Consider the following 12,717-nt stretch of genomic DNA (forward strand, 5'->3'; position numbering starts at 1 on the left):
TCGCGTGGCATTCAACGAGGTTTTAATGGCTGAAGTTTTTAAGAGGCGCGAAATATGAGACGCCAGTTCGCCACACTACCGAACAGCCTCCTGAAGTCGGAGCACGAAAACCGCAGTGCATTGCGATTTCCGCGCCGCGCATTCCACCTGATGTGGCTCGTGTTCCGAAAATCGCAAGCTACGATTTTCGCAGCCTCCGATTTCTTTCCGATTTTCGGTTCGTTTTTTCGCAAATGTGTTCCCGGCTTTATTGAAGATATTTCACAAGACGATTTTTTTTTCTTTTTTTCTAATAGGTGTAACAAAAATGTTACGAGTTGAAACTGCTTGATATCTTGGTGAAGGTATACGTTTTCTTGTAGCTTTTTGGATCGCAATAATTTTAGTTCATTTCTCTGCAGGATGTGTCTTATTCTGGCTTTGCAAACGGCCGGATTTTCGGTGTCTAGTCAACTCCCGCCAAACATAATCTTCATCCTGGCAGATGATCTGGTTTGTACCATTTCAGTAATTCGTTTCTTTTTTTCATCTCGGGTTTTTTCCTTTACGCATTTGCAAAATAACACGCAAAGCAGTCAAAAGTAGATTTAATACAAGCGCGCGCATTAGAAATAAAAAAAAACAGGTTTTCACTTTTATCAGTTAACTGCATCTCCTAGACTCAACTTTGTGCTGATTCTTTTTTTTTTGTGTTGTGATGGGTGTTTTTTTGTTTGTTTTTTTCATATATCTATTGCACCTCTACCGCGGTACTCAGTGTGTGTTTTTTTTGCGTACTGAAAACGGTAACAGGCCCCTTCCCTACTGAAAAATCCATTTGTATGAGAAATTTCTCGTGTCCAATAAACACATATGAATCATAAAAGATATATAAAAACGTATAAGAGTCATATAAGAAGTATATAAGAACTAAATAAGATATATAAGAACCATATAAGCAACTTATAAGAAACTTCTCACAAGTTTCTTATATGGTTCTTATATGTTCTGATATTTCCTATTAGCTCTTATATAGTTCTTATATGGTTCTTATATGATTCTTATACGTTCTTATATATCTTGTATGGTTCATATGTGTTTATTGAACACAAGAAATTTCTCATATAAATGAGATTTTTCAGTAGGGTTACCAGGAGAACGATACTTTGGTTTAATATCCTTCTACGAGAAATTTCCCAATGCAATACTAGTTTGTTACAATACGTCCAGCAGACCAAACTCAGCAGTTTGGTCTGCTGGACGGGGTTAGGCATGGGCGACCGGGGTAACCGCGCTGGGCTCCTTACTTCCACCAGGGCCCCGCGGTCGCGAGGATCCCGGCAAGCTATCAAGCAATCAAAGAAACTTGGGGGACGCTTAAGCTTCGCCTTTAAGAGTGGAACACGATAGCGTTGTCGGGCCCCGTCCGTAAAGCCTTCTCATTGAACCCGCGCTCGTTCCTAAGCCGTGCAAGCGTGTGTGCGTGATCTAGTCGGTAGTATCACGTGTCACGTGACATCACATGACGTCACGTGTTTTTATTAGAATTTTGCCCTGTCAAATTTGGCGGGGCAAATTTTTGCTAAGTTTTCCGCGAAAAGTTTTTGCTAGATTTGGCGGGAATATTTTTCGCTAAACTTGGAGGGAATCTTTTTTACTATATAAGGCGAAAACGCTTCCGCTAAACTTTGCGACCAAAAATTTCCACTAAATTGAACGGAAAATATTCCCGCCAAATTTAGCGGGTTGACAGGGTCATGACGTCACTGTCACGTGTGACGTCACACGTGGCCGCGTGCGTTGCATTATGGGATTTTTTTGTCCCACCGACGCCGGCGCAGACCCCGACGCCGCATGTTTTGTGACCCGCGCTGCTAAACGCTGACGCGTTAAAAACAGAAAAAAAATGTGTTTTTTTGTGACAAATGTCAAAAAGAATGCAAGAAAAACCTTTTTCTTTTCTTGCTATAGACCATTATCTTGCAGACTCCGGGGAGTCTGCAACACTCGTAGAGGCGAAAGACTAGATAATATACAATATTGAGGACAAACTGTATACTCTAGGAATTGTTTTAGATTTAAGTAAAGCATTTGACACTATATAACACGACATACTGCTAAGAAAACTAGATACATATTGAATACGTAAAGGCTTTTGGCTCTCTTAAAATATATCTTCAAAATCGACTTAAATATTTTAAAATGAAAAACATTGTCACAAGTATCTTGCAAATAAAATGTAGGGTCTCACAAGGTTCGATCTTGGGTTTCCTTTTGTTTCTCCTCTATATAAATGATATTACAGCCCTTCCGGGATCTCCTGACCTTATCATGCATCCGGATAACACCAACATATTCTTCGCAGCCTCTTCCAAAGCCCAGTTAGAACTCATGACAAAGAGCTATCTACCCGCCTAGCTTCATGACTTCGAGCAAGCAAGCTAAAATTAAAGACAAAAAAAAAGTACATATTATTTCCACCTAAAAACAAATGCAACAGTACCAACATACTTATACATTTTAAAGATGAAACTATAAAACAAGTCCAAGAACAGAGATTTTGAGGAGTTTGGTTTAATCAAGAGCTCAATTGGAACAAGCATGTGCATAAATTAGGTTACCAGCTTTCACGGTTGGTTGCATGCCTGTATAATATAGGGAACCTTATGCCAACATTGCTAAAGAGAAACAAATTATTTTTTCTTTTACTCTAGGCTCTGTCATTGTCTCTTAGTGTGGGGCACGACATCGACATGGGTTTCACTGACGTCACATCGCACACTTTTGACCACCATGTAAGAGGAGGAGAGGGAAGCTGCTTTTGTAAGAATTTTGAGTGGCGGGTTAATCTTCTATAATCTTCTGGAAGGAGAATAGCGACGTCTGTCCAAATCCGGGAGGCACAAAAGAGGACCCTGATAAGAAGGGAGCTCCTTTTTCCCCTCGTCTCTGGTAGTCATCGGAGCGGTCTTTGACCGACATCACGAGCAACCCATGTATAATTCGCTGCTCACACTGTAGAAAAAATAATGTTGCGCATACTTAAAAATTATAAAGGTAAATTACAAGACCTTCATACCACGCCACTTTTTTAAAAAATATGCCATACTCAAGGCCAGTCAAATTTATGATTTTAAGTTGTTACAACTGATTCGCAGACAAAAGCTACACGTGACGGATGTACGGAAAGTAACGCATGCATACCCTCTTCGACACGCACATAAGCGGCCCTCTCAGACCCGTACAAATTATGAAACGCAAACAATAGAACGTCAAGTCAGTAAAGCTTTGAATAACATTAAAGACCTCGTAGATTTTAATAACACTTCTACTAAGTTTAAAAGGGTGCTCAGGACACTCATGTTGGGCAGCGGCATTCCGTTATTCTCTGAACCTGTATATAAAAAAAGCATGCCGGAGATACGTAAGACTGCTTATATGTAGGAATGCGAAAGCATTCCTACATGCAGCGCATTTCTACAAGTAGCGCGCCACGTCTTCCTCCTGCACACGGCGTTCCGACGGTAACGTCACGCTCCCCCACTGCGCATGCGCGGAGACTGCCATGACGAAGCATCTGCGCTGCGCTCCGGCGGTGTTTTATTGCGTTCTATGTCTGGAGGCGCGTCCGCTTTGACATTGAGCGGCGCTTGCTTGATGACGTATTTTATGGCCATCTTTCGTGGACAACGCCGCCGCCTTTTCTTGTAACGAGACATGTAAGGCTTTCGCCTTATCAACTACTTGTTTTTCTGGTATATTCTAAGTATGATTAGTTTGTTTATCAATATGCTACGTGACCTCTGTAAACTCTGTGCTGCTGGAAAGCGATGCATTGGGGAGAAAGACCTCGTCAGGTTTCAGGCCTTTAGTCCCTGTCTCCATTTCGGTTGGTTTCGTAACAAAACATAACTAAATAAGCATAAATATAACAGTCGCCACCTTTTCTTTCCTGACCCCACTGTCCCCGACCTTTGTGTGCGTGTGTATGGGGGGGGGGGGGGGGGGGGGGGGGATCAGAAAATGTGATCACGTGGGGCAGCACCAAACATTGACCGGATCAAAGAGCACGATAGCTTCTACCGTTTGTCAGCTTGGAAAGGAGGGGGGAAGTGGGGTAGAGAAGTAGCGTCGCACGTGAGGTAGTAGTTTTTCTCGTTTCGTTTCATGGAACATGTTTCTAGACAGGCTGTCCCGACCAGGTAGTAACGCGATTTTTAGTTCTTTAGAAACCGGTAATGAACACTTTTAATAGAGGTGTGCCGGAGAAGGAAATCGATTTGTATCTATTTATGTTTTATGCTTAAACGCAGCCTTTTACGCGAAGTGCATACATAAAGTTGGCTCTTTTGGTAAATCCTCAAAATATTGCAAAGCACACGAACTAGACAGCGATTTGCTCGAGTCAAACAATTGCCTCAAATGAGCACGCTTCTTTTTAATGAAAACAAACACAGAAGAAGGTTGTTGTTTTCACAGGATGGCATATAAAATTACCTGATATTGTTCAAGATGTTTAGCGCCAGAAAATCGCGAAAGGTTGCGTTTTAAAATGGGGCGTCCACAGCCTACAACTTAGGTCCTACTCGTCTATTCCTAGAAGACACGCCTGGTTCGTACCAGAATTGACATCAAATTGCTTGGAAGAAAAATGAAATTTGCACGGCATTTTTGAGCAACGGGTGTCACGTCATTGTGTCGTAGTTGCAGTGCATGCAGGCTCAAGCTATTTTGGCCTTTTCAATCGCCAATCTTCCTCCATAGACATTTTCGATAAGCTTTTTGCGCGCCGTTAGGAGAAGTATAAGCGCGTCCCCTTCCCCTCTGAGAAGCAGATGTTCAGAGTGCACCGTCCTTGTGGTGTACGCTACTATCATCCCTTTATACACCTTTTCAGAAAACGCTCCTAGGCCGCCGCCATGTTGCTGAAGCTGATGCGGCTGGTGCGACTCTCGCGACCTCTATCAGCTAGAGATTTTCTGCCACACTCTTGGACTGTGAAGGCCCGCTCAGCGCGGACCTCTACCTACGTTTTTGCGGTTTTGCATTCGACGTTTGCTCGGCCCTCTTGAAAGATTCCACTTCATTTTTTTTTTATACGTGCTGCGTATTTTTTGTGTTATCTTCCATTGTGAGAAATAAGGCTGGTAAGTGCATGCCATTCAGCTTTTCTGCTCGACATTCACGCGAAAGGAAAGAGGAGAAGGACGTCGAACGACCCTCGACACGATTTTGCGAACATTTTTCTCGCCCCTCCCAGAGGTAATCCGTGTAGAATCCTCAGTCATCTCCAAAAATAGTTGTTCGGGTTGAGGTAGGAAACGGGTCAGTCGCGTTCGTTCCTTTGCCTTGTTGCTGTTGTAAAAAAAGGAAGCTCTTCCAAAACGTGCCCCAAAACGAAGTCATCTAGGATTCCGTCCGATCGTCAAGATGTGACTGTCGCCGACTGTGACTGTGTTATTTGAGATCTTTCTCAAATAAATTCCTTTCAGATAACGCTGCATCGTGTGGCAGGTACAATATATTGTTCGAATATTAACACTTTCTAAATTTTATGTCCGTGTCCTGTCCATCGGTAAACAGGTTATTTGAGAGCGTGAAAAATGCATGCCTTTCGGCTCTCTTCTGTTGCAATTTATTTTTGACAGCTAATCGCTTTGTCATATGACATGCGACGAATCGCGCGGTGCCGTAAAAACCTATACTAAAAAAAAGAAAACACAAAGAATTAGAACTATACATTCGAGTCGTGCATTTGTTCTGTTGCGCGCGTACCCAACAAAGATAGTTTATAGGTTTTTTATTGCTTTTTTTTTTAATTGGGGTACAATGCTTTCTCAGTGACCCCGGGAAAATACATGCACCATGAAACACAAAATACAGCGGGAAAAGACGAAAATGTAGTCGCCAGCAGTGTTTGAAACTGCGCCTACGCAGGCTGCGCCTATCGAAATCGCAGTCCACTCGGTTAGAGTTAGCTGGGACGCCGGTGAGAGTCTAGCCTCAAACCCAGTGACTGCACTCGAAAACGGTTTGCTGCCCCTGGGGTCGAGTGTTTCTTGGAAAGGTGTATATATGTACACGTCGCATCAGTTTTTGTACTTTACTCCAGGCAATTTGCTGATTTGGATTCTTCTTTCGTGTGAAAATTCACAGCATGTTCTTGCCACATTACAAGGGTAAGTCCGGTCGAAAACAAAACCAAAATAAATAAATAAACAAATTAGCGGCGTGAAATATGATCACAGCCGAAATATTACGTCAAAGTGAAGCCGCGTACTACACTAAAACTGATTTTAAAGGTGCAACCAGATGGTTTGTAGCGGGTGGCTAGCGGGCTAGCTTTTAGTCAAGAAACACTGGGCGACACGTACCGCAGCACCACGATGACGTCACGTCGCGCCCATACAGGTGATTATTAGTGTCGCCATTCGTCTAGCAGATAGTTTCGGTTTTGCCATAAACGCCCGAAACCAAACTTTGAGCCGTGAGATTTATAAAACTACATGCGATGTGCAAAATAAAATATACACTGTAATTCAGGGGCACTGCCTGAGCGGGAAACAGTCGTTATCCCAAATTTCCTTTAAGATTTTATATATATATATATATATATATATATATATATATATATATATTTGTAGTTTTTACATTTGAACACAACCCAATGTGCACACATATCTAACAATGGGATCTACAATTTAAATTATCTTGTGGATACTTAAGTAATTTAAAACATTTCGCCACATTTTTTTTTTCTTGTGTTTTTGTTTTGTTTTTTGGCCCAAGGCTTCGCGTTGTTTAACGCCGGCCCTGCCATACTCCACGCCTCTTTCCCTGTGACCCCCTCTTAGCCCGAGTTAGGCTGGAAGGGGAGTCACACAGAAGAAAGATGATGTTAGTGTATCGGGGACTTAAATATAACAAGCATATCACACTATAGCCACCGCACACAGAAGAAAACAACACATTGTTCGGTCGATTCACTAACTAAAAAGGTACGGTTCCATATAACGACAATTCAGGCGTCTCTGTGTTTAAAATCATCGATGACAGTTATCCCAAGCTCTACCTGAAATCGCAGGAGAAGCTTTTCCGTCGTTTAGAAACGTTAAAACCAGTCCGCGACATATCAAAAGCAACATTTACACAAAGTTCCTTACACCCCGTACACAAGCCTCAGCGAAAACGGCATTTTCGAGTCGCAACAGTCTTTCAATGGTGCTCCGGCTTTGCACTAAGCAGCAAATCGGCGGCCCCCAAGGAAAGAACCCAAAGGTCCGGAATGCCGATGCTCTAAAGCCACACTCACACCGGTCGTATATATCGCTTGAAAGACAGGGTGCTCCCTGCCAGGACATGATGCCAGGAGTGTCAGCGAGGACGACTCAAGCTTGTTCGAATCATGTTTCATTTATACGTACGTATGCTTCAAAATATGTATCCGGACTGTCTTTTGTATGGTTTATTAGCTGTGTCACCGAGGCTCGAACATTTCCCTGAACTAGGTTGTTTGTTTCTTCACGTTATACGCGCATATTATCAACGCACGGAATGCCACGCTTTCGCTGAAGAAAGAGCGCAGTCACAGAACGGCAGGTGGCAGAAAACGGTCTCTAACTGCACCGCCACAAAACACCAAAGCTTACACCAAAGGCTGCCTTATAGAAGCAAAGGTGCCTTCACAGCTGCTACTCACAAATATCGTGCGTTGTCCGTTATCCAGTCGTAAAGAAGTTTTATTGTTACAGGCTCGACTGTATAGTCATCGTGTTGGGTCTTTGCAATTGCCCTGACGCGAGGTCCCTATTCTACTACAGGGCTGGGCAGACGTCAGCTTTCGCGGAGATCCGCAGATACCGACTCCGAACCTGGACGTCCTCGCCTCCCAGGGCATCATCCTCAACAACTACTACGTGCTGCACCTCTGCACTCCCTCCAGAGGGGCTCTGATGTCGGGTCTATACCCCATTCACACAGGTCTGAGATAGCTTGGCCTTGCAACATGCTTTCCGAGAATCACGCCTTATAATAGAACATTTTCAAAAGGGCGCTTCGTCTAGTAGTTGCTGCCCCAATCGTCCTAATACGCCATTGATTGGGCACTTACTATGAGGATGTATTAGAGACGATGATTACGCCAGCGTTCGGTGATGACTCGGGTCCAATCACACTCTTTGTGCCCAAGTAATGGCGACAACCAATGTTGCTTACACCAGGCCTAATCATAAGCCTGTTGGTAGAGTTGTTGATACCATATTGTATATTTTCCGACGCGTGTCAGAACGGCGCAATGATCTGCTCTTCGGAAGAGTACTTTGCATGGTACCGTACCGGTTTGTGATGAGATATAATGCCCTCTAGCTTTGAATTTAGTCCACTGCAAGGTGAGACGAGTTATAGCGACTTCCTGTCCGTACATTGCTATCTCCTCGCAGGACTTGTTTTTGCGACTCGATAGCTGCAGCCAGTGTAAACCGGTGACATTGCTTCGTCTGCGCAGTTATTAGGGTGTTTTAATGAGTCGTTTTGGCGCGAACGGCTCGTTCCCGAACGATCCACCAACTCCAATGCACATGCGAGCAGATATTGCGCGGGAACTCGGGAACGGTTTAACCTAATCGTTACAATTTGCGGCACGTGAACTAGAGTGAGAGAATCAAAGCCCTTCAACTTGGCGTATAAAGCAAGAGAAGCTTCAACAGGCAAATAAACAGATGTGGTTGCGTTTCAGAGTGAATGTTAGTATACGAATGACTCTCCGACGACACTGCGCATGCCGTATAAAGCTGTGCGGCTGAAGTTTCGCCGCCCATACGCAGCGCCACGCTTCCCCCTGGCGAGGCGCGGCCGTACTTGGTAGCAGTACAAGGAGAAGACAACGCGGGTGGCTGGAGCGCCTGTAGTGCTGGTCTCGTTCTTCGATAAGTAATGTACTGAATGCAAAATGGCAGAGAACCAGGTATTGCAGTTGTGTACTCAAATGCCACGGCATCGTATTAAGCAAAAAGGTAAATAAACATGTGTCTTCTGAGAAGTTTTATTCGATTCCTGCAAGGAAGATCGCCAGAAGTATGAATCGCCAGCTGTGCGGAAGACAGTCTTAATCATTGTTTGTCTATTTTGTCGCGTGATTCAGTAGTGCAGCAACGCTTAGTTCACACGTTAGTAGGGACTCTTCATAGGCGACACGCAAGAGCACGCAAGCGTTTTGCGTTGCTGGGCGAGCCGTCACTTTGAGGGCGGACTGAGGTCGTACCCGCAGGGCCTGTAATCTGAAGTTGGCGTTCTACGATAAGTCCCTAATGTAGTAGCTACGATGGTTCGCCGTGGCTTGCAAGAGAAAGCGAGTAAGCAGCAAACGACATGAGGTAAAACGATGCAGATAATCGTAGCCCCTATTGCGTTCTAATTTGAACGCATAATGGAAAAGAAATTGGCGGCTGTACTTTAGTGTTTCTGTTTATTATTAGGAGTTAGCCCACAACAAAATTACTTTCCAAAGGACTCTAATAGTTAGACACTAGAACATTCCTCGGTCGATTAATTAGAGCGTGTTGGCAATGCTAATTGAGTAAACTGAAAGAAGCGTGTATGGGGACCAGGACGGGACACCTCACAAGGGTAAATATCTGAAAATCGATGACTTAAATGTAAGCTTAATTACAATTTTTTTCTGAGGTAAGAAAGTAATATTCAAGATCTTTTTCTGGCGCAAGGTGTTTTAGATATGTAAAGTATGACTGGGCTTTAAAGAGCAAACAGAACAAACCAATCTGTAGTCACCCAAAGCTGTGTTTAAAATTATCATTCTGGCGTCCCATAAGAATGATAAAAAAAAGATACAACAATACTGGCGCAAATGTGAGTCAATTGGCGATCACTTTTTTTTACTCGTAAACATATCATAGTGTTACTGACGCACGTGCGTGAATTGTGATTTTACCGCTTTGACGGCCGCGGTACAGGTACGCGAGTGTCGCAGCATGTACTAAAAGTTTTCAATTTTGTTGTTCAACCCGCTCAACATGCCTCAGAACATAACGGACGAGCTGTGGACCTATTCGCATCCCGCTTAGATTTTTTTTTTTTTTTATACAGCTTAGTTTACGGTCTAACAGTGCCTGCCTCGTCATTGGCTTGATGAGCCAGAACTAAAACAGCCGCGGCATGCTTCCTGTAGTCGGTAACTCCGACTTTTTAAGAGCACTTGCCCGAGTTCCAGCAGTGTATGCGACAACACAGCTGTGCAGGATAAGGCAATTTTAACAATATAGCGTCCTCAACTTTGTCCGAATAGCTCTGATTTTCAAGAGCGAGCAAAACCATAAAGAAAACAACTTTCAGCCTTTCCATTCTGGTGAAGAAGGAAGAGCAGCGGAGCTATGCTATGTGCCGCCACCTATGAGCGACGGCGGCAACCAGGCAACCGGCAAGGTGGTTATCTGGTTGCCGCCGTCGCTCATAGATGGCGGTAGCTGTCCAGAGCGTTGTGTCGAGATTTGTTCGTCCACGGACACGGAAACGTGGGAAACAAGCCTTCAACAGCTCCGCTGTAAAACAGCCTTTATCTCGAGGCGAATGTCATAGGCGACGCATTTGCGAGACGCACATTGCTCTCGACAAATATTTTTATGTCAACATTATCTCCCCACCTCGGAGACCTGGCGCACAGGCAACCTTTTTTTTTTGCGCAAGTTCGCGTTCCTAAACAAATATTCACCGTTTTCCAATAGGCAAAATGCTGCAATAATATTGCAACGCTGCCTCAGTATATATTTAATGTGTTCGTCGCCATCGCATCTGGACCCGTACTGCTATGGAGGGCGGTTTTGCTCCAGAGCGCGGCGCCATTAGTATTGCTCCCGTGCGCCCTCTGGGCAGCCGTTCCGCGCTATTCGTGTCTCCAGCTCGTTGCTCGCCCTCCTGTGGCGGAAACGGGAAGCGCTCTAGTGAGGGTCCCCCGGTTCTCCTGTTCAGCGGGCACGGCGGAACTGCTCGCGATCATGGCTCGCCAAATGTAATTTCCGAATGCGAAGAATACACTTCACAGTCCCAATGTAGTGCTGCAGCCGGTTTGGTATTATACCTTACTAGAAAGCTTTAGTGTTGGGTATAGAAGCGAACGCAACCGTTGTACGCTTTGCGTTAGGGCTCGTTCAGACAGTTGCGTCGACTGCGTTGCGCTGCGTTGCGTCGTGCGGCACGGCGCCTCCCTCTTGGCTCGTCGAGAAGGTCGCCATAGCAACAGCTCGTTGCAAGTAGTCGTAACGCACTCCAACGCAGTCAAGCGCAGGTGTCTCAACCGACCTTTAGAATTCCGTGCTCCACGCTGCGCATGCGAGTCGTTGTCATGTTCCAATTAAAGACCGCAATTTTTGGACTCCGCGCGCGCGCAGTGTGGAATACGCAACACTGACAGAAACGCAGAGTGCTAGCGTTCGCTCGCATACGCCCATATCAAAACTCACTACTGTTTCACCGGCTTCCAACGCCAACGAAACGTGCTGCAGTGAGCAGACGTGCAAGCGGGTAGGCGTTCCTTCGAACTGGAAAGGCTGAAATCAGCAAGTCGGCAAAGTGTAAAAATTCAATTTAAAAAAAAAATCTGTAAAAAATGGCAATTAAAAAAAAAAAAAAAGGAAATTTTTTTTTTTTATGGGGGGCGGGCTTGGTTTGGCAGGGTTGGCGGCGACTTTGGAAGTTTTGGTGATTGTCAAAAGTCGCGATTTTGATAGCACCAGAGAAGTAGATTATTTATATGTCGTCGTGACGCCAGCGCTTTTTATACTTTTATATTTATAGTAAATTCTATCTCCTTTCAACAATTTTCTCCTTTCCTTTTCGAGAACGATGAAACCTTTGGGGGGGGGGGGGGGGGGGGGCGGTTTTATGGTTTGTGCCATTCTACGTTCTGTTGCTCAATGAAAGAAGTCCTGAAAAAAACGGTTAAAGTGCAGGCGAGCTGGTGTAAGTTATACATGATGATTGAAGCCTGAGACGGTTTTGATTGAAACCTAGCTGAGACTGAGATTGAGACGTTGTCTGTCACTTTTTCTTCCTACTTCACGAGTTTCCATTTTTAGAACCACAGTCTCAGGTTTAAATCATCATATATACAGAATCCCCTTTCCGTCCTCGTCCTCGATGTTTTGTTCTTTCAAGTTTGCGTAACTTCTTCACCTTGATAATTACGCTTGATTTAAAAAAAATAATCCAATATTAACGCATAAATCGAAATATTAAATCGAAAATAGAGGTTAGTTTCGGTTTTGTCCCAGAATTGAAACGTGCCTCCTTGTGTAAATATTGCGCTGAACACCGTTTTTGTTTGCAGGATGAAGAGGTTACCAGCGCTCATAACACCCTAGCTTCCTCGTACAAGCACGAGTAATTTTTGTCGCTCAGTGAAGCCAGCACACTAGACAGGCTCAGCAACTGGTACACCGGCACGCATCTCCGACGCTCACTATTCGCAACTCAAACGCCCTATAGGTGGCGGCGCGGTGGTTCCAAGATGGCGGACGAGACGGGGATAGATTCTCCAGGATATCCCCGTGCGCCTGCTTGCTGGCGCTGTTCAGCGCGCTAAAAAGAATTTATTTGTCTACAAATGCGAAGCGGTTAGGAAGGGATCATATAACAGGTAACGGAGATGCTGATGCACGTTAGGAAAACGAGCATGCTGATACTTAAAAGTTGCAGAAACCTCAAATTGCGAAGCTTTGTGGCGAGCGT

General features: G+C 44.5%; 1 protein-coding gene across 1 annotated transcript in view; it reads left to right on the forward strand.

Annotated features, from left to right (window-relative positions):
• Positions 1-402: 402 nt before the first annotated feature.
• The window catches only part of LOC8042383 (arylsulfatase B-like), a 33,208-nt gene continuing 20,893 nt past the window's right edge, over positions 403-12,717 (forward strand). The window contains exons 1-2 of the mRNA XM_040214562.1: positions 403-492; positions 7,800-7,959. Coding sequence (XP_040070496.1) covers positions 403-492; positions 7,800-7,959 — 250 coding nt within the window. The remainder of the gene's footprint in view (positions 493-7,799; positions 7,960-12,717) is intronic.

This window comes from Ixodes scapularis, unplaced genomic scaffold, assembly GCF_016920785.2.
Source record: "Ixodes scapularis isolate PalLabHiFi unplaced genomic scaffold, ASM1692078v2 PGA_scaffold6__148_contigs__length_123643588, whole genome shotgun sequence".
NCBI classification, from domain to species: domain Eukaryota; kingdom Metazoa; phylum Arthropoda; class Arachnida; order Ixodida; family Ixodidae; genus Ixodes; species Ixodes scapularis.